We start from the raw sequence: 22,713 nt of genomic DNA on the forward strand, positions 1-22,713 counted from the left end.
TTGACTTCCATTCCATTTGATTTTCGTTCAGTTGGATTTCCTATTTTATGAAATGCTGATTCAAGTCTTTTCTCTGTTTTTCTGTTGGGTTATGTTTTTTTCTTATTGGTTTGTAGGAGTCCTTTATATATACTATATATCAGTTCATATGTCTAGATTGTCTTGACTATTTCTCACTCTGCAGCACTTTTTGCATTCTTATCCTTCAGTATACTAAAAAAGTAGTCTCACTTTACCATCTAGATGGTCCATTGGAACCATGGACCATATTTTTAAAAAATATTTATTTATTTATTATTTATTTATTTATATTTTGTCTGTGCCAGGTTTTAGTTGCGGCATGCGCAGTCTTTAGTTGCAGCATGCTGACTGTTAGTTGCGGCATGCAGGCTTCTTAGTTGCAGTTGTGGACTCTTAGTTACGGCATGCGAACTCTTAGTTGCGGCATGCCTGCGGGATCTAGTTTCCCAACCCAGGATTGAACCCGGGCCCCCTGCATTGGGAATGTGGAGTCTTACCCACCGGACCACCAGGGAAGTCCTGGAACCTTTTAATTTTTTTTAATTTAAAAGTAATTTTACAAATAACGTACAGAAGTAGGAATAAAGGCGTAATGAAAACAACTTACTAGAAATTTTAGTTAAAAATTTATTTATTTATTTATTTATTTTTGTCTGCGTTGGGTCTTCGTTGCTGCGTGCAGGCTTTCTCTAGTTGCAGCGAGCGGGGCTACTCTTCGTTGAGTTGCGCGGGCTTCTCGTTGCGGTGGCTTCTCTTGTTGAGGAGCATGGGCTCTAGGCATGTGGGCTTCACTAGCTGTGGCACGCGTGCTCAGTAGTTGTGGCTTACGGGCTCTAGAGCGCAGGCTCAGTAGTTGTGGCGCACGGGCTTAGTTGCTCCGCGGCATGTGGGATCTTCCCGGACCAGGGCTCAAACCCATGTCCCCTGCATTGGCAGGAGGATTCTTAACCACTGCACCACCAGGGAAGCCCCTACAAATTTTAAAAGAGTAAAACTCTTCGCATCAAGTAAATTTTGACACACAAACATTACAGAAGATGAAATAATTCTGTCACATATTCTTTTAGCAAAGCAGAATGGTCCAGCTTCTTGCCAAAAATATGTGATGAAGTCTTTCCTGTTTAATAACTAACTGGATGACGATACCACGTTTCCTTTCTGTCCTTAGAAATATATTGTTCACTCATCCTATCTTGAGTTTGAGAATATTCATCTAGGATATTGTCATCCGAGGACTCATAGTCAGAGATTTTGCTTGTATGATTAATTTCACATCTTTATTAGGACCTAGAGTGTAGCTCTCTCTGCATTTATCTTTTGATTCATTTAATAATTTTTTAAAATAAATTTATTTCATTTATTTTATTTTTGGCTGTGTTGGGTCTTCGTTGCTGTGCGCAGGCTTTCGAGCGGGGGCTACTCTTCATTGCAGTGCGCGGGCTTCTCATTGTGGTGGCTTCTCTTGTTATGGAGCATGGGCTTTAGACACGCGGGCTTCAGTAGTTGTGGCTCGTGGGCTCAGTAGTTGTGGCGCACGGGTTTAGTTGCTCCACAGCATGTGGGATCTTCCCGGACCAGGGCTTGAACCTGTGTTCCCTGCGTTGGTGGGTGGATTCTTAACCACTGCGCCACCAGGGAAGGCCCATCTAATAATTTTGACACAACTTTCTGTCACTTTTCTTTGTCAGGAAATGAAAATTTCTGAATTCTCGATTGTGCTCAATGAAGCCTAAAAGCAGACTGCAATATTTTGGGCAATGCAAGGAGGGGTGACAGCTTATTTTACAATTCCATCATTCTTCTGTTGTCTTCGTATTTTGATCTTTAGCATAGTTGGGGATAATTGATAAGGAATGATGAGTAATAATGAATTCTAGGATAAGAAGATCACAAAATGTTTCAACATATAGAAAGAAGATCCCATAATGTATCTTAGGTTTATGAAAGAATTCAGTGGACCTATATGGTAATTGCAAGATAATGTAAACTTCATTCTATTTTTCAAAAAGTAAATTTTCTCTTTGTTCTTAGGGAAGCCTGTAGGGAAAAAAAAAAAGTCATGAAGTATCAATCCTTACGAATAGAACTGTTTTTAAAAAACTCAAAAACTGCAGTTGAATCCAGTGAACCCAAATGAACCCCAAGGGTTAATGGTATCTTTTGATTAATAGAAATTCTTGATTTTTTAAATTTAGTAGTCTAATTTATTGATCTTTTCTTTATGGTTAGTGCCTTTTCATGTCCTGTTTAAGAAATCTTTGCTTACTCCAAGGCCATAAATACATTATTGTATTTGTTTTCTTGTATTGTTTCACCTTTCTATTTTAAAATCAACAATCCATATAGAATTGATTTTTTTTGTTAATGTATAGTATGAGGTACGGGAAGGTTCATTGTTTTCCATGTGGCTATCAAGTTGACCCCAGTACCATTTATTGAAAAAGTCATCCTTTTCTTACTACTTTACGGTGTCTCCATCATAAATCAAGTGACTATATATGTGGATTTGTCTGTGGACTTTCTTACTTTGGTTTATTTGTCTATCCTTGCACCAGTGTCAAATAGTTTTAATTACTGTAGCTTCATAATAAATCTTGATATCTCTTAGTGTAAGTCCTCCAATTCTATGTTTCTAGATCAGGGATTTTCTTTGAAGGGCTGAATGGTAAATATTTTTAGGCTTTGTGGGCCATGTTTGGTCTCTGTCAAATATTTTTCTTCTTCCTTTTTTTCTTTCTTTCTTTTTTTAACCTATAAAAATATTTTAAAAATCAGTGTTAACTGGGTTTGACCCTGGACAGTAGTTTGCTGACCCCTGATCTAGATTGTCTTGACCATTCTTGGTCCTTTGTGTTTCCCATATAATGCTTAGAAGCAGCTTGTCAGTTTTCAAAAAACCGCTAGAATTTTGCTGAACATTGCATAGACTCTATTGACCATGTTGAGGAAGAACTGACATTTTAATAATATCAAGGCTTCTGATCAGTTATACCTATTTTTGTTTCGTTTTAGGATTGGAATTGTGACCTCTTCCATTCGGTAGCTGTCTTACTAGGTTTAACAAGGGACTATGAACACCATAATTTTTCTTAATGCTTCCATTTGCCATGGCTTTTCCTGTTTATAGTGATTATTTCTCTTTGGAATTTTGATTTTAGGATCTTGGTTATACATATTAGAAAATGGCATTATTTCACATGAAAACTAAAAGGGCAGGAATTTGATTCCAGAATTTAAAATCTTGTAATTACCGTGGTCTGCTGATGTGAGTGTGTTTATATATTGTGATAATCAGACATTATCTTGTTTAAGGGTATTTGTATTTCTGCATCCCTCTTAAGTTTTTGTACCCAATTTGGAGTATATTTTTTGTATCAAGTTTTGAAATTTTTATACCTGGTTCTAATGGTTTCATACCTAGTTTTAGGGTTTTTATTTTTTAGAACTTTATGAAATACCTAACTGTACAAGCAAAAATTTTCAAAATATTTAAACACCAGATATTTGTCTTTTTTTCTTTTCATCTAACCAATGTACAATGCTTGTGTTTTTGTGTGATTGTATTTAGTGAATGTATACTATGTTTGTACTTTATTTCCAGTACGTTTTTATATGTTAAAAAGGTCATAGTGGTTCATTGTGTTGACGTGAAGATGGCTTATTTTCGTACATATGTTTAATATGAGTATCTCTTAATATATTTATTCCAAAGGCCTAAAAACTCTTTACTTTTATAAATCAAAAGGGGTTTGATAGTCTGACATTTTTAACATCCTTGAACTTTGAAAAATTTGAAGTGCAGTATCGATAACTAATTTCCATTTATATGTAGTGTTGAAAGTATATTTCAATTGGTTTAACATATTCTGACTCCCCAAATAAAAATAAAATGATGACCCTTGGCTTCTGGTCAACAATTAAATCTAAAAGCAAAGCACCCTACCTTTTCATAAGCACTGCATATTATATATGCAGGCATGAGGCTTACAGAAGTGAGTTCATTACGTTTTACAATTTTTCCGCCATGTTCACTTATTCTATATCTTCACACCTTTTAGTGCCTCCTGCTTTCTTTATCCTTTCCTCTGGCCTTTGCATATGCTCTTTTCCTTGTTTGGAATCCCCTTTCTGTCATTTTTTGCTTTATCAATTCCTACTTTTCCTACCCTGGGGATGGCACTTCTATAATTATGTGTCATGATCTTTCATTGAGTCAGACATTGGGGATACTTAAGTGAGCAAGACCAACATGCCCCATATTTATCAAATTCTGTTCTAACTGTTGATTTACTTGTTTCATTCTTCTTACGGACTGTGAACTCCTTGAGGTTAGGTATCAGTTTATTTCCAGCACTGACACAGTACGTGACAATTAGTAGGTGTTCAATAAATGTTGCTTATGCCAGAATGTCTTAGTTATGGGTAAAATTCTCAAGGCATTCGCAGTTTAGTTAGAAAGCAGTTCATTCATATTCAGAATTTGATTATAACACTAGCTAACATGTTGAAAAGTGTTCTTATACTGACTTATGTATTATATATAGTCTTCTCTTATCACTTATATGAACTAATAATTGCTGAATTCAATACAAAACAGATGACTTTACATATCGTTAATGACCTAAGGTGTTATTTCAGACACTTTGATAAAGTTACATTAATAAATGTAACTTCAAGAAAAGGAACCAAATCATCACAAAACCTGAAATGGCATACTTTTTTTCCTTCATAAATATGTGGTCTTTATCTTTAGCATTGCAGTGTACCTTTTTTGGGGGGAGCTGCATCACGCAGCTTGTGGAATCTTAGTTCCCTGAACAGGGATCGAAGTGGAAGCTCGGAGTCCTAACCGGGAGTTCCCTGTGACATAGTTTTGACAAGCACCTGGTCAGCTCCTTTCTTCTTTGTCCAACAATAGCTGTGTCAAGCCTTCACTATTTTGCATAGACCATCTGTGCTAATGCTGCTTTCTCTGTCTTAGCAAACATTATTATTTCTCTTTGTATTTTTAATTTAGCTTCCTGCTTCACAGAGAGAATCAAGGCTTTCAGGCCCAATGAAACTCACTTCCTGGCCTTACCATTACTTAAGTTGCCATCCTAAACTTTCTTGTAGTCTCAGAAGGAGCCCTTTTCCTGGTTAGGGCTAACACTCTCTGTGTGTCTTTTAAAGAAATACATTTTACATTTTTATCAAAGTGATACATACACATAGTTTTTTTAAAAATCAAGAGAAACAACCACCCACTGCCCTAAACCACCCTAGACGTATTGCCTAATGACATCTTTTAATTCTTTAGCTGTTTCTTTTGGTAGTTACCTTCATATCACTAAATAATGTGTTGCTACTTTCTTGACTTATACATGTATACTTATACATTAGATACTACATGTTTACTTCCTATTCTGATAGATAAAGGTTTAGTTCTTGTATTGTTCTTTAATCCCATCTGCCCAATATATTTATTTCATTCAGTAAATAATGTTCATAGAGGCAAGCAGTGTACTGTGATTACATTTCCTTTAGCATAATAACTTTTTTAGAATTTCCAGTTGCCTTTCTTCTTGCAACGTCTTTTTAAAAGAAATATTTATTTTATTTATTTATTCGGCTGCATTGGGTCTTAGTTGTGGCATGCGGGATCTTTTTGTTGTAGCGCGTGGGCTCTTAGTTGTGGCACACAGGCTTCTCTAGTTCTGGCACACAGACTTCTCTCTAGTTGTGACGTGGGGGCTCAGTAGTTGTGGCACGCGGGCTTAGCCCCTGGACCACCAGGTAAGTCCCTCTTCTTGCAACATCTTTAAAATAATCCTCCAACTCCAGTCTCTAAAGCAACATCTCTTTTTCTCTTGAGATCTCTCCCCCAGATTCGTGCGTTCTCTTGCTTTTGCCTGGGCTGGTTGGCTGGTTTGCTGCTCTCAAGATCTGTCATATGGCTGTTACTCCAGCATTTCCCTTGACTATCCTTCTAGATTGGATTCACTGTTTACTGAATCTCATGGCTTCCAGTTTGTGGTTTAGTGCCTCCTTTTCCTGGAGTGCATGCTCAACTAAGAAATTGTGGGTTGGAGTTTCCTGAGCCCTTGCATGCCTGAAAATGTTTTAATCTAACCTCACCCTTGATTAGTAATTTGGATATATAATTTGAGGTTGAATATATTTTTATTATAATTTATGTAAACTAAAAAACAAAAGAAAACAAAAAGTTTACCCATTTTTCCCACCTCCACACCCTGCCTCTGGCAACCATCAGTCTGTTCTCCATATCTATAAGCTTGGTTTTTTAATTAATTAAAAATTTTTTAAGATTCCAAATATAAGAGAGATCATATAGTATGTCTTCCTCTGACTTATTTCACTTAGCATAATGTTCTGCAGGTCCATTTATATTGTTGCAAACGAAAAGATTTCATTCTTTTTTATGGCTGAATAATATTCCATTGAATGTATATACCACATCTTCGTTATCCATTCATCCATCAGTGGGCACATAGGTTGTTTCCATACCTCGGCTATTGTAAATAATGCTGCAGTGAACACGGGGCGGCGGGGAGGTGCATATATCTTTTTGAGTTAGTTTTTTCGTTTTCTTCCAATAAATACCCAGAAGTAGAATTGCTGGGTCATATGATAGTTCTATTTTTAATATTTTGAAGAGCCTTCATATTGTTTTCCATAGTGAGCTTCACCAGTTTACATTCCCACCAATAGTACACAAGGGTTCCCTTTTCTCTGTATCCTTGCCAACACTTGTTATTTCTAGTCTTTTTGATAATAGGCTTTCTAACAAATGTAAAATACTATCTCATTGTGGTTTTGATTTGCATTTCCCTGATGATTAGTGATGCAGGGTATCTTTTCATGATGTCTTCTTTGGAAAGACATCTGTGTATCTTCTTTGGAAAAATGTCATTTGTCTGTTGGAAAAGTGTCTATGATCTTCTGCTCATTTTAAAATCAGATTGTTTCTTTTTTTTTCTTTTTTTGCTGTTGAGTTGTATGAGTTCTTTATATATTTTGGAATTAGCCCCTTATCCAATACATGATTTGCAAATATTTTCTCCCATTCAGTAGGCTGCCTTTTCATTTTATTGATGGTTTGCTTTGCTGTGCAGAAGCTTTTTAGTTTGATGTAGTCCCACTTTATTTTTGCTTTTGTTTTGCTTTTTTTTTAAGTAAGCTTTTAAAAAAAATTTATTTACTTTATTTATTTATTTATTATTTATTACTTTATTTATTTTTGGCTGCATTGGGTCTTCACTGTTGCAGACAGGCTTTTCTCTAGTTGTGGCGACCGGAGGCTACTCTTCGTTGAGTAGTTGCGCGGGCTTCTCATTGTGGTGGCTTGTTGCGGAGCGTGGGCTCTAGGTGCTTGGGCTTCAGTAGTTGTGGCACACGGGCTCAGTAGTTATGGCTTGCAGGCTCAGTAGTTGTGACGCATGGGCTTAGTTGCTCCGCGGCAATGTGGATCTTCCCAGACCAGGGCTCAAACCCGTGTTCCCTGCATTGGCAGGAGGATTCTTAACCACTGCACCACCAGGGAAGTCCCTGTTGCTTTGCTTTTGATGTCAGAATCAAAAAATCATTGCCAAGATCTATGTCAAGGAGCCTACTGCCTATGTTTCTTCTAGGAGTTTCATGGTTTCAGGTCTTACACTCAAGTCTTTCATCTATTTTTTTTCTTTCATCTATTTTGAGTTAATTTTTGTGTACGGTGTAAGGTAATAGTCCAGTTTCATTCTTTTGCATGTGGCTTTCCAGTTTTCCCAATACCATTTATTGAAGAGACTATCCTTTCTCCATTGTATTTATATTCTTGGCTCCTTCATCATGAATTAGTATAAACATGGATTTATTTTTAGGCTCTTTATTCTGTTCCATTGATATGTGTGTCTGTTTTTGTACCATACTATTTAATACTATTTATATACTGTTTACTGAAGTTGAACATAATTTAGGATCAGCGTTTAAGGTCAACGTTTTAGGGTCAGCGAGCATTCTCTTTTCTTCTGTTACCTAGTGTAGCTGTTGTACTGTTTTGATTCTTTTCCTTTTTAGATGGTTTCTCCCTACTGCCAGAATCTTTTTATTTAATCCATTTTCTTTTAATATTTTATAGTGGTTTTTGTTTGTTTAGTTTTATTGACTTGTACTGGATACTTAGTGAGCTGGGCCCTTTCCATCTGGAGATTAGAGTCTCTTAACTCTGGGAAATTTTTTTGTCCTATTTCTTCATTTATTTATTTATGTACTCTTATTTTCTGTTTTTATCTTTCTGGAACTCCTTATCCGTAGGATTTGGACCTGATGGATTGATTATATTTGTCTCTATTCTCTCTCATTTTGTTGTACTTTCTGAGATACTTTTAATCCTTTTATTGCGTTTTTTTTAATTTTGAGAATTAAAAAACAATTCTACAGTTCTTCTGGTTCTGATCCTTTTTAAAAAAAATAAATTTATTCATTTATTTATTTTTGGCTGCATTGGATATTCATTGCTCTGCATAGGCTTTCTCTAGTTGCAGTGAGCGGGGGCTACTCTTCGTTGTGGTGTGCATGCTTCTAGTTGCAGTGGCTCCTCCTGTTGTGGAGCACAGGCTCTAGGTGTGCGGGCTTCAGTAGTTGTGGCTCACGGGCTCTAGAGCGCAGGCTCAGTAGTTGTGGTGCATGGGCTTAGTTACTCCACGGCATATGGGATCTTCCCGAACCAGGGCTCGAACCTATGTCCCCTGCATTGGCAGGTGGATTCTTAACCATTGTGCCACCAGGGAAGTCCTGATCCTTTTTTATATATAGCAAATTGTTGTCAATTTACTGATACAGTATCTTTAAGAATGTTTCTGAGGATACTAACTTGAGGTTTGGTTTTGTTGTTTTTTTTTTTTAAGTTCTCTTCTCGGTTTTTTTTGCATTATGTCTGTTTCCTCCAGATCCATGTTCTGTTTATCTTTGGTTTCTTCTTTTCGTTTTGGAGACATTTCTCAAATATATTGTGATCTCTGGTTGTCCATTTATGTTTAAGAGTGGGAGACAGTGAAGCTGATTGGGAGCTCTTTGTGTATGTGGGGGGCTAACCAATTGTCAGACTTTGCTTTAGGTGATAGGGCAAAAAACTGTGCTAACGCTACAGGACCCTCAAATTCAGGCATTTAGAGACATTCAAGACCAGGGAAAGGCTGATCAGTGGTTCTGAATATAGATTTTAATTTACATAATTTTAGCCCCAAGTCTTACTTGTCTTTCCCCAGCATCCCTGGATTCTGAGAATCCTGATCCTCTCTGGGTTTCTGTGGGCAAGCCAACCCCATTTTGACTGAATCCTTCTCTGCTACCAGCACTCTAAACTGCGGCTTCTTCCTGCTCCATTTGTTACCACTTATGTTTGTTCTTTGTCTTCCAGAATTTAAAAACAAAATTCTCATCTACTGGTAGCCCCTTCTCTCTGTTTATAGTGAGTTTATGTATTTTTATTTTTATTTATTTATTTTTAAAATGTTATTTATTTATTTCTGCATTGGGTTTTTGTTGCTGCGCGCAGGCTTTCTCTAGTTGCCGCAAGCGGGGGCTACTCTTTGTTGCAGCGCACAGGCTTCTTACTGCAGTGGCTTCTCTTGTTGTGGAGCACCGGCTCTAGGTGCGCAGGCTTCAGTAGTTGTGGCTCTTGGGCTCTAGAGCGCAGGCTCAGTAGTTGTGGCTCACGGGCTTAGTCGCTCCGCGGCATGAGTTTATGTATTTTTTAATTCCTTGCGATGACTCTATATAGTGTCAACTTGGCTGGGCTGAAGTACATTTTCCAGCCATGTTTCTTTCTTTCTTCTATGTTTCTTATTAGGGTGGGTCACAGGGGAGATTTTTGTGTTTAACATGAAACATTTATCCCTGGACAACCAGAAATTTTCTAACCCTTTCCCCAGAAAAGATTATAAAGCCCCTTTTTTGTCTTTGGGGAAATCGTCATTCTCCCTAGCTGGTTTACATCGCCTCTTTGATATTCTGTAACTTAAATTCTGAGATATAAAGCTAGCTAGTACTAATACATCTTATGTTAGATGATAAGGAAGAAAAATCAGTCAAAAATATTTGACTAATATATATTTAAACATTTAATATCAAACGTTAAGGAAGAAATATTCATAACTATCACAGCCCTTATTTCAGCAACTGGTCATGTAATTACAGTTGGTATTTATAACTTGCCTTCTTCCTCTCCTTAATCCATATTCCCTTTGCTCTCAGTGAGCACCTCAGCTGGTCTTGGTTCCTTGTCTGGTGGAGTGACCCAAACCTTCATTTTTGAAAGGTCTGAGCTATTCTCAACCCTGCCTGAATTGAGTTATTGTAGTTTTCTGTTGACTTTAGTCACAGGACATGGAAGTACTAAGGGGTGTCCTAGAGGATCTCCTCCATTCCAGACATACTCCTCACCCTCACTGTGTAGAAATAACCCAATTTCCCCTTGAGCAACAGGATTAATCCCCCCCCGCAGCCAGTACAGTAACTCCCTTTTTTGCTTGTTGATTCAGAACCCAAAGTGGCCAGATGGCAGTCTGAATTGGAGTTTAACAGAGTCATTGTTGTGTCCCCTGATAGAAGCATTCTCCCTTTGAAACTAAGACTTCTAGATCACCAAAGACCAATGTCACAGGGATAGGAAGTTAATATTTTGCTGAAACCGAATTTATTACTCTCATTTATTTCCCTAACAAATGAAAGAAAAACCCTTCTATTTCTCATTAGAGGCATGAAAGGCATTACCATCACCGAAGCCAAAAAACCTTGGAACCATCCTAAATTCTTCCTTTTCCATTATTTTAATCCCACCTGTTAGAAAATTTATCAGCTTTACTTTCCTTCACATCTCTCACTTTTATCTCCTCCTTTACATCCTCATATCAATCACTGCCTTAGAACAGACTTCACCTTCACTTACTCAGATTGTAGAGACAATCTACAATTAGCTTTTCCCACTTATCCATCTACTACTTTTCTGCTAGAGAAATCTTTTTAAAATCACGTCATATTTAGTGGCTCTACGTGCTTAAGGTAATTTCCAACTCCTTACACAGCTGAATTAATTCATCTGTTGTAACAGAGATCCAAAGTCACATGGCTTTAACAAGTTAGAAGTTTATTCTCTCTCAGGACTTATATGGTGGCTCTACATTGTCAAGAATCTAGGTTCCTTCTGATTTGTTACTTTACCATCTCTTAGTATGTTGCCCTTATCTACATGGTTCAGGATGCCTCACCACCATGTCAGAGCCAGCATGAAAAAGAAAATGGCGAAGAGAAGGATGTGTTCTTCCCTTTAAGTTTACAACCTGGAAGGATGTGTAAATCATTTTCACTCTCAGCTCATTGGCCAGAACATGGCTAAAAGTTCCAGCTGCAAGAGAGTTTGGGGAAGAGTCTTTAGTTTGGCTATCCTTATGTCTAGCTAATAATGGAGAGGCTCAATTACTGTAGAAAAAGGGGGAATGAATATTGGAGGTGTACCAGTAGTCCATGCCACCGAGGTATACAAGGTCTTCTGGAGATTGACCCTTGCCTGCCTCTTTACCTTATCTCTTAGTGTGCTGCTTTTCCACTCCTTCTCCTTTCCTAGGTGTCCTAGACTTTGTTTCCTCTTTCTTTCAGCCATGCTAAACTGTTTGCCAAACATGCTATGCTGGTATGTGTTTCTCTGCCTTTCCTCATAATGCTTCCTTAGCCTGAGATGTCCTTGCCACCCACTCCCGTCATCTCCAACACTCTCTGTTAACCTGATCTCTGAGAATTTGTTTTTCAAGAGTTAACTTAAGCATCTTCTATTATCTAAAGCCTTTATTGGAGAGCACCACCTTCACCCTGGTAGAACTGACCATTCTCTCCTCTGTTGCCCTTATTATATGCAGATAGACTTTAGTCATTGTACCTTTTGGCAGTTATTTACACTTAGATTCTTTCTCTTCCATTGTAAACCCTTTGAGGGCAAAGAAGACATTTAATTCATGTATCCCTTGGATGTAGCATAGTGCCTGACAGAGGGTATACACTAAATATTTACCAAATATGCAAGTGGGTCCATAGCAAAAAATATCTCTGTCCAGATTTTTAAATGTCAGGGCATGCTCTTAAGACATAGCTGGCTGCTGTTTTTTAAACTTTTGTCAATTAGTCAAGATGATAATGTTAGCTCCAACAATATCTATAATCATCCTATATTATCTTGTTAATTGTTTCATATTTAGTTTTTAGTTATAATTTAACTCTAAAAGTACTTTCAGAATTAGCTACGGGACTTTTTTTTCTGTTTGAAATGAGTGGACTTTTCTGTCTACTAAGGCACAATATTTATAATTGCTTTTTAACAATTCAGTATATCAGTGACTTGCTGCAGGAGATTTGTCCTGAGACCTTCTGAGCTCTGCCACCTTAACATACTGGTTCTAAGATATAGATATTTCAGGGTTTGTTTAATGACTAAGGGTCATTTTTGTAAACAGATACTAAGGCAAGATTGCCTTAAGTATTTTTACGTGGAGAATTTTTTTTTTCTGCTTTACTGTCTTGAGTAATATCTTTTGTTTTACTTGTAGATTTGATGGTCCTCGAAGATTTGAGGATTTAGGGTCAAGGTGTGAAGGACCGAGACCCAAAGGGCCTCGTTTTGAAGGAAATCGCCCCGATGGGCCAAGACCCAGATATGAAGGTCACCCAACAGAGGGCGCTAAAAGCAAATGGGGAATGATTCCCCGGGGGCCAGCATCTCAGTTCTATATTACCCCCAATACATCCCTCAGTCCTCGACAGAGTGGACCACAGTGGAAAGGCCCCAAACCAGCTTTTGGACAGCAACATCAGCAGCAACCTAAGTCACAAGCAGAACCAGGAAACAAAGAACCATTAGCAGACACCAGTAGTAACCAGCAGAAGAATTTTAAAATGCAATCAGCTGCATTTTCCATTGCTGCAGATGTAAAGGATGCCAAGGCGGCTCAGTCAAATGAGAATCTAAGCGACTCTCAACAAGAGCCACCTAAAAGCGAAGTCTCGGAAGGGCCCATAGAGCCTTCTAATTGGGACCAGAATTCTCAAAGTATGGAGACTCAAATGGACAAAGCCCAAGCTGTTACTCAGCCTGTACCCCTTGCAAATAAACCTGTACCTTCTCAGTCTACTTTTCCCTCAAAAACAGGGGGGATGGAGGGAGGAACAGCAGTAGCAACATCATCATCACTAACTGCAGATAATGATTTTAAACCTTTGGGTATTGGTCTTCCCCATTCAGAAAACAACCAAGATAAAGGGCTGCCTCGGCCAGATAACAGAGATAATAGGTTAGAAGGCAATCGAGGCAGCAGCTCATCTTACAGAGGTCCTGGGCAAAGCAGAATGGAAGACACACGGGATAAAGGACTAGTAAATAGAGGTCGAGGCCAGGCAATCAGCCGTGGCCCAGGGTTGGTCAAGCAAGAAGACTTTCGTGATAAAATGATGGGTAGAAGAGAAGACAGTCGAGAGAAGATGAGTAGAGGAGAAGGCAGCCGGGACAGAGGGTTGGTGAGGCCAGGAAGCAGTCGGGAGAAAATGCCAGGTGGTCTGCAAGGCAGCCAGGAGAGGGGTAGAGCTGGCAGCCGAGAAAGGGGACCACCTCGGAGGGCTGGCAGTCAGGAGAGAGGACCCCCTCGAAGACCTGGGAGTAGAGAGAGAGTACCACCCCGAAGAGCCGGGAGCAGGGAGAGGGGACCACCTCGAGGGCCTGGCAATCGGGAAAGGGGTCTGGGAAGACCAGATTTTGGTCGTGACAGAGGTCCATTTAGACCAGAACCAGGAGATGGTGGGGAAAAAATGTATTCATATCACCGAGATGAGCCTCCTAGGGCAACATGGAACCATGGAGAAGAGAGAGGGCATGAAGAGTTCCCATTAGATGGTAGAAATGCTCCAGTGGAACGAGAAAGACTTGATGATTGGGATAGAGAGAGATACTGGAGAGAATGTGAACATGACTATCAAGATGATACACTAGATTCATATAACAGAGAGGACAGGTTTTCGGCACCATCTCGATCTCATGATGGAGATAGACGAGGCCCTTGGTGGGATGACTGGGAGAGAGATCAGGATATGGATGAGGACTACAACAGGGAAATGGACAGGGACTTGGACAGGGATGTGGATCGGATTGGAAGACCTGTGGATATGTATGATAGAAATTTGGATAATGAGTGGGACAGAGATTATGGGAGACCACTGGATGAACAAGAATCACAGTTCCGTGAACGAGATATTCCATCTCTTCCACCTTTACCACCCCTCCCACCTCTTCCACCTGTGGATAGATATCGGGATGATAGATGGAGAGAAGAAAGAAATCGAGACCATGGGTATGATCGAGATTTCCGTGATAGGGGTGAGTTGAGGATCCGAGAGTACCCAGAAAGAGGAGATACGTGGCGGGAAAAGCGAGATTATATTCCTGACAGAATGGACTGGGAAAGAGAACGATTGTCAGACAGATGGTACCCATCTGATGTGGATAGACATTCCCCCATGGCGGAACATATGCCCTCCTCACATCATTCTTCTGAAATGATGGGGTCGGATGCAAACTTAGACTCTGACCAAGGCCTTGGAGGGGTAATGGTTCTCAGTCAGAGGCAGCATGAAATCATTTTGAAAGCTGCACAAGAACTGAAAATGCTTCGGTAAGTTAACTACTTAAGATCATTTCTTTTAGTCAAAACCGCATTCAGACTGCTCTTTTTAAAATGATGTGTTATATTTGAATGGAATCATTTTTTTTCTAGCTCTTACCACATGATTTTAATTTTAATTTCTAGTCATTGAGTGCTGTTTTAGGGTAGGATGGATATTTAGGAACTGTATTAATTATAAACTTATGTCCTGAAATATGAAAATTTGATAGCCATCCTTGGCTTTTGTAGATATGTTGCCGACGTGCCATGCCTGTGATTGTTTCAAGTTCAAACTTCAACTTTCCAGTGCTCTGGATTTCACAGAGCTCGTATGTAAAATCCCTTTTTTCCCCTGAGGCAGTTTGTTCTTTGGTATTAGATCTGATAGACTTCGTATTCACTAATCTTTGGTATAACTTTGGAAAGTGCTGGAAGGATTTATATTTTTCTCTGTTGAAGCTAAGAATGGTTTACCTGGAAGCAGCCTCAGATTTATCTAACTATTGATTCTTTCTTTTGGGGATGTTTTATCTTTCATTATAACTAGAAGCAGGTATCTCTACTTGAGGATGTTACCTGTTTCTACGTAATCAGATATTTTCTTTGTGAGATGGAGAATAGAATTTGTATTTCTTGATTTACAATCACCCAACTATGTATAGGTATCTACATAATGCTTCCCATTAGTAGCAGTAATAATAAAAGCTGACATTTATTGCCCGCTTACTATGAACCAGGAACTGTACTAAGTGCTTTGTATGTATTAATTCATGTAATCCTTATACCAACTATATCCTGAGATGAGAATTTCGGAGTCACTGACAGATTGCAATGAGAAATTACTTTTTGAGTAATTTCTTAGGAAGTAGCAATGTTTTGTGAAAATAAATTAATGGTTAGTTTTTGATATATTCCAATGTATTGTGTTTTTTTCATTTTTCAATTCTGGTCTACATTTGTGGATTATGCCGATTGAAATTATAACTGAAGCTTTATGACTAAAAAAGTATAATGAGGAAAAATACCTGTAAGTAAAGATGGAAGATCAGGTGCCTCAGGAAACAAAACAGATTTCTGTGGTCTATAGAAGATACACTCTTAAGAGATTTGACTTTTCCAGATTACTCTTGAAGAAAGTAGTAAATGTGGAAAGTATGCTGTAGAACATTTAGCTATTCTCTGTTCACTTTTAAATTATGGACACCTTTAATTTAACACCTACTGTGTGCTGGCACTGTGCTGATAATTTAGCATGTATTATCTCAATCCTCCTATCTCAAATCCTTATCTCAAAGGCCTGCAAAGATAAGTAATATAGTATTCCCACTTCACCAAAGACACTAAGGCTCAGAGAGTACCACTTGGCTACTAGAATTGGTAAACCTAGGATTTGAACCCAGTCTGTCCAACTCTAAAATCTATGTTTATGGAGAACACCAAGCTGATTGGTGTTACTAAACTGCCAAGGTTTCTTTCCTTTCTTTTTTTGAAATTCCCTTTTCACCCGTTATTGTTTTGTATAGAAATGCTGGATACAAGGTGCCTCATCATCCTTTTTTTAAAGCTCTTTCTAGGCTACATAATAAAACAAAATATGTGATGTGATGGGTAAGAGTGGTTGGAGTTGAATACAAGTCAGTCACGTTGTATTGGGAAAGTCATAGTATGATTTACATGAGGCAGAAAATAATCTTATTTTATAGTTGACCCTTACTTTGTGTCCATTTGGGTCATTACACTTTACAAAATGGTAGGGGGAAAATTGTAAAAGGTCTGAAGAGGTTGTGGTAGATGTTGTATGTGTTTACTGTGGGCATTGTAAGGAAAAGTGAAGGGAATTTGACGAGCGATTTAAAGAAGAACTGGAAGAGTTACATAATTACTCTTTAGGAGTGTGAAGTGTTGTTTTTAAAGGTTTAGACTGACAACTGTTCTCACTGTTTACAGCAGGGGCTGTAAACTAAAATGCCCACAAGAACCAGACAGGTAACTAAAATGAGTGAAAGCCGGCCAGTGTAACTTAACTGGGTTTGGTGAGGACTGTGGCAAACTGCTTCATCTAGAGCGGGCAGCCACTACTCCACTGAGCTAATTGTTGGCATGTGGTTATGTAGGCCCAGTGTCTGCAGATCTCTTAAAAATTTGAATTTATATGGAAAAATATATTATTTTGCTTTGTAATTAATGGCAGCTAGCTCAGATTTTAAAACTAATATGGAAGCTAAATTTAAAAAAACCTTTTAATATATTCATATATATCCAGATACATTGATATTTGGCCCATGTGCCAGCATTTTGCACCCTCTTATCTAAAGACTATTGAACAAAAAAAAAAATAGCAAGAGAGATTTTTGTTGGATGAAAGAAAAACATGACAAGTAGGTGAGATATTAAAATAGACTAAAGAGGCAGGTTCTAGAATCGGTCCTTGAAGATCTTCAATAATTTATCATTATTTTATAGGTCGTAGATGACTGATCAGTTAGCTCATAAAGGCAAGAGAGTATTACCCTGGAGATGCTTTTTGGGCACTGTAGAGGGTTTGAAAAAAGGTTTTAGTTTCCTTTTTTGTTCTTCAATATTAATTATAGTTATTTAGGAATGGAGAACACATGCCTTATGTACAATGGCAATTTTATTTGTTTACAGAGAACAGAAAGAACAGCTTCAAAAGATGAAAGACTATGGGTCTGAGCCACAGATGCCTGACCATCTACCACCCCAGGATTCGAGATTGCAGAATACATCTTCAAGACCTGGAATGTATCCGGTATGGGAAAATATGTGCCCAGAAAATGAAATGGTTCTTACTTTGTATGCTTGTATGTCGTTTGATTTTTTTTTTTTGTATTACAATAAGTATAAATTTCCTCTATAAAAAATGTAAATTTTGGAAAAGTAAAAAGCTAATGGTAATGGACCTTTGAAAATATTATGATTATGGTCGAAAGTGTGACAGAAATGCTTTTTCCCCCAGGGTTTGATAAGTACACCAAGCACACCTGAACTATATATATGGCTTTGTGTTCACAAAATTGTAGAATTTTCCTGGTAATCCTTTTTGTTCAAATAGTCCTCTGTTTTCCATTTGGACAGTGCAGGGACTCCCTGTGAGCCCTGCTCATGTGAGCTTTGTAGTCTCCCTGCCTCTTCAGGCTACTAGTCCTTAGCTAGGGAAGGGGTTGAACAACATCATGCCCCAGTTCAGGCAGTGAAGCTACGTTAAAGACTTGTGTGATTAAGCTCTCCCCTTGTTTTGCTTTCATTTTGTTGTTGCTGTTTTACTTTTAAGCCAGTGATGGGCTTTAAAAACGTTATCATGCAAATATAAGTGAGAGAGAGAAAAAAAACACTGCTGAACCATTTCATCAGATTAACTCTTCATTTCTCAAGGTTCCCTTCCATACTAATCTAACACACAACACTCAGACATAATTGTTGATGTCAGCAACCACCATGATGTTGACTCCCCAAATCATATCTCTTGGCCTGTGTATGCATCCATCTGCCTACAGGGTTTCTCTCTGGGTGTGTCTGCTGCCAAACTCAACATATTTAAAATGGAGCTCATTACCATCCTCCATGAAAACTTGTTCTTTCTCCTCATTATCACCTAGTCACCCGAACTTGAAACCTGAAGTCAGCCCTAACTCTTTTCTCTGTCCTAACCTTCTGTGTTCAGTCATTCTGTTGATTAATTTTACTATCTTTTTAATGTTGTTCAAGTATTCTCTCCTCCACTTCCCTACAACCTCAGTTCTAGCCTTTGTCAGTTCTTGCCTAGATTATTTCAGAAACACCCTAATTCATCTCTCTCCATCTCATTCCCCTCTGATCCATTCTTCATTCTGCTTCCAGAGTGATTATTGTTAAAATATTTTTTGAATCAAATTTTGAGTTATAATTTACATACGTTTTAAGCCCACAGTTTGAGTTTCGACAAATGTATACCAAAAGATAAAAAAAATTTCCATTGCCCCCAAAAGTTCTCTCATGCCACTTTGTAGTTAGGACTACCCTACGCTCTACTTTAGGCAGCACTGATGTGACTGCTGGCCAAAATAGACATTTTATGTCATTTTATGTCTTTTTTTTTTTGGCTGCGTTGGGTCTTCGTTGCTGTGCACGGGCTTTTTCTAGTTTTGGCGAGTGGGGGCTACTCTTCGTTGCGGTGCACGGGCTTCTCACTGCAATGGCTTCTCCTGTTGCGGAACACAGGCTGTAGTAATGCGGGCTCAGTAGTTGCGGCATGCGGGCTCAGTAGTTGTGGCATGTGGGCTCAGTAGTTGTGGCGTCGGGTCCTAGGGCGCATGGGCCCTAGGGCACAGGCTCAGTAGTTGTGGCTCATGGGCTTAGTTGCTCTGTGGCATGTGGGATCTTCCTGGACCAGGGGTTGAACCCATGTCCCTTGCATTGGCAGGTGGATTTTTAACCACTGCACCACCAGGGAAGTCTCCAAAATGGAAATTTTAAAACATAAGTCTCACCATGTTGTACCTTGGCTTTAGAACGCTTCAGTATTCTTGTGTTCCTTTCAGGATAAAATCTAGATTCTTTTGCCTGGCCTTTTATGTTCTTCCTGAGCTGGCCCAAGCTCTGCTTACCATTACTTGCTACTCCCTCTGTTTACTTTCCCTCCACATGGAGCTTCTGACAATTCTGTGAGTGTGACTGGCTCTTACTTCTCCATGCCTTTGCATATGCATGTTGTTCTCTAAACCTAGAGTTTCTTTTTTTTTTCTCTTCCTATCTTCTCCTCCAACTAGTTAATTGTTTATTTTTTAGAACTCATCTCTGTATCTTCTCTTCCACTTGTGTAAGTCAGTTGCCCTCGCATGTGCGCCTGTAACATGGGCCTCTGTCAGAACCCTTATCATACTGTATTTGGATTGTCTGTTTTCTTGTCTGTCTTGCCTTCTGTCTTGTCTTGCCTTCTCTCTTATCTTGCCTGTCCTTCATAAGGATAGGAACTACATCTTTTATCTTTGACTCTCTTAGCAAATAGTAGAAGCTCTAGATTATAGATCCACATTTCTGCTTTATTCACTTGATAAATCAGTCATATACATTTTAACATATTGCTACATGCTTTATATTTTTGATGCACAATTTATTAAAACTATTCCATTTAACAAAGTTAAACCTTTGTTTCTAATCTTTTATTAATACAATGTTAATAAATGTCTGTATCAAATCCTTATTTTTTTTAGTTTTAATATTTTTTTATTGAAGTATAGTTGATTTACAATGTTGTGTTAATTTCTGCTGTACAGCAAAGTGATTCAGGTATACATACATACACATTTTTAATATTCTTTTCCATTGTGGTTTATCCCAGGATATTGAATACAGTTCTTTGTGCTATACAGTAGGACCTTGTTGTTTACCCTTTCTATAGATAAAAGCTTACATCTGCATTCTTTATTTTCTACAAACCACTATGCATTATGCTTCAAATTCTTGTTTTAGATAACTTCTTAAAAGTACTTTTAAATTCCTATACTGGTATACTTTAGTTAAAGAACGAGGACATTTTTAATGATTCCTATAATATAGCCAACAGCTCTCTAAAATAGTTATATAACAACTATACTATAGCCTTGCAAGCATCAGCTACTTAATATTTTTGGAAGATTTAATATTTTAATAAAATGCTTTAAAATGTTTGGTAGTGGGACTTCCCTGGTGGTCCAGTGGTTAAGACTCTGCGCCCCCATGCAGGGGGCCGAGGTTTGATCCTTGGTCAGGGAACTAGATCCCTCATGCTGCAACTAAAGATCCCACACACAGCAATGAAGATCCTGAGTGCAGCAACAAAGATCCTGCATGCCACAACTAAGACCCGGTGCAGCCAATTAAATAAATAAATATTTTAAAAAATAATAAAATGTTTGGTAGTTTTGATAATTAGTGAACATGAATATTTTCTGATAATTGTTAATTACATTTCTTATAAAAATCCTATTTTATCTATTTGACTGTTAAGGTTTTTCTTACTAATTTATGTTATCCTTAGTATGGTACAGATATTAATCCTTTCTCATGTAAATACTGTAGGAGTGTTCTGTTTTTCACAAATGTATGTGTTGCTTTCACTATGTAATATGAAGAAAACACTTTTTGTTTGTAGACATAGTCCAGAATTCTTATGATATTTAAAGCATGTCTGGATAGCTGTGCTCCAGACCCAGTATCTTTGTCATTATAGGCATTTCCTTAACAAAGTTTAAAGTGCCATAACCTAAAGTTTACCTTACATCATTTACCTAATAGTCATTTGTCTTTAACTCCAGCCTATAGTGGCCTCTTGTTAAATAATATTTCTTACGTATTAGCCACAATGTAATTTTGTTACTCAAAAAGTTTAACACGCAGCCTGTGTATGAATAAATATATAAGTAATGTGTACTGTTGGCTTTCCAAGGTCTAAAGTAGCTGTCAATTTGTTTGTCAATAGAACAAACCAGAAACATAGAACTAAGAGAAATGGGTAAAGAGTGTTCGAATCAGAGATTAAAATTATCTCTGATTGCAAAGATTAAAATAAAATTTGAAAATTGGGTTTCAGTATTAAGTAAATAGAACCTATCTGCCAAGAGATTCTACTGTTTCCATAATATACATTTCTGTGGACATTTGGTGGTTGTCAGAGAGATTACTAAATGTCCCATTTGGTTTCTTTGTTTTGTTGTTTCCCGGTTCTGATGTTGTGTGTTGGTACCAGCCTTGCCACAAACTACTATGGTCAGTCAGACAATTAGATAAAAGTGAGGGAGCTAGCTAGAGTTTGTTCCTCTCACTGGAAATTCACTTTTTTTGTGGAGGAGATAGGTTACCGTAGTGGGGAGATAGTTTATATCAGAGATTCTTAACCAGGTGGTGAACATCAGAATTACAGAAGTTTTGTTTATTTTAAACTAATGCCAGGACCTCACTCACAGAAATTCAGTAGGTTTGAGGTGGGCCTGGGATATTTGTATCAAATTGGCTAGCACCCTAATTTTTCTGGAAGGAGAAGAAAAAGAGGGTGGTTCATTGCAGGGAAGGGAGGAGGTGATAGTGTTGAAGGCATTTTTTTTTTCCTTTTTTAAACCAACCTAATTGAGGTATAATTTACATAATCTAATTTGCCCATTTTACGTTTGTAATTCAGTGATTTTTTAGTAAATTTACTGAGTTGTCCAACCATCACCATAATCCAGTTGTAGAACATTTTCATCACCCCAGTAAGATCCCTTGTGCCAATTTGCAGTTAATCCTCATTCCTACCCAAGTCCCAGGCAACAGCTAATCCACTTTCTGTCCCTGTAGATTTGCCTTTTTGGGCATTTAATTTAAGTGGAATCATACAATATGTGGTCTTTTGTGTCTGGCTTCTTTCACTTAGCATAATGTTTTCAAGGTTCATCCATGTTATAGCATGAATCAGTACTTCATTTCTTTTTATTGCCAAGTAACAGTCTATTGTATGGCTGTACCATATTTTGTTTATCCATTCACCAGTTGATGGACATTTGGGTTATCGAATAATGCTGTTGTGAATATTTGTGTGCAGGTCTTTGCGGGGCATGTTTTTCTTGGTTAGAGACCTAGGAATGGAACTGCTGAATTATTTGGTAAATTGAAGTTTAACTTTTTGACAAATTGTAAGACCATTTTCCAAAGTGGAAATTTTACATTCTTACTAGCAGTCTAAGAGTCTTTGTGTCTCTCTACATCCTTGCCATCATTTGTTATTGTCTGTTTTATCAATTATAGCCATTCTGCTGGTATGAAATGGTACCTCATTGTGGTTTTAATTTGCATTTCCCTCATGACTAATGATGTCGAGTATATTTTCATGGGCTTATTGGCCATTCATATATCTTCTTTGGAAAAATATATGCAAATCTTTTGCCCATATTTTTTTTGACTATTTGTCTTTTTTTTTTTTTTTTTTTTTTTTTGGTATGCGGGCCTCCCTCTGCTGTGGCCTCTCCCGTTGCGGAGCGCAGGCTCCGGACACGCAGGC

General features: G+C 38.0%; 1 protein-coding gene across 4 annotated transcripts in view; it reads left to right on the plus strand.

Annotated features, from left to right (window-relative positions):
* YLPM1 (YLP motif containing 1) overlaps positions 1–22,713 on the plus strand; it is a 67,362-nt gene that overhangs the window by 18,810 nt on the left and 25,839 nt on the right. For 3 of the 4 annotated variants that reach the window (XM_007117108.4, XM_028496201.2, XM_007117109.4), the window contains exons 5-6: positions 12,600–14,711; positions 17,352–17,472. In XM_007117108.4, the coding sequence (XP_007117170.2) occupies positions 12,600–14,711; positions 17,352–17,472 (2,233 nt within the window). The remainder of the gene's footprint in view (positions 1–12,599; positions 14,712–17,351; positions 17,473–22,713) is intronic. The other variant, XM_024134078.3, reaches the window with a different exon arrangement.

The sequence above is a fragment of the Physeter macrocephalus genome, chromosome 11, assembly GCF_002837175.3.
Source record: "Physeter macrocephalus isolate SW-GA chromosome 11, ASM283717v5, whole genome shotgun sequence".
NCBI lineage: Eukaryota > Metazoa > Chordata > Mammalia > Artiodactyla > Physeteridae > Physeter > Physeter macrocephalus.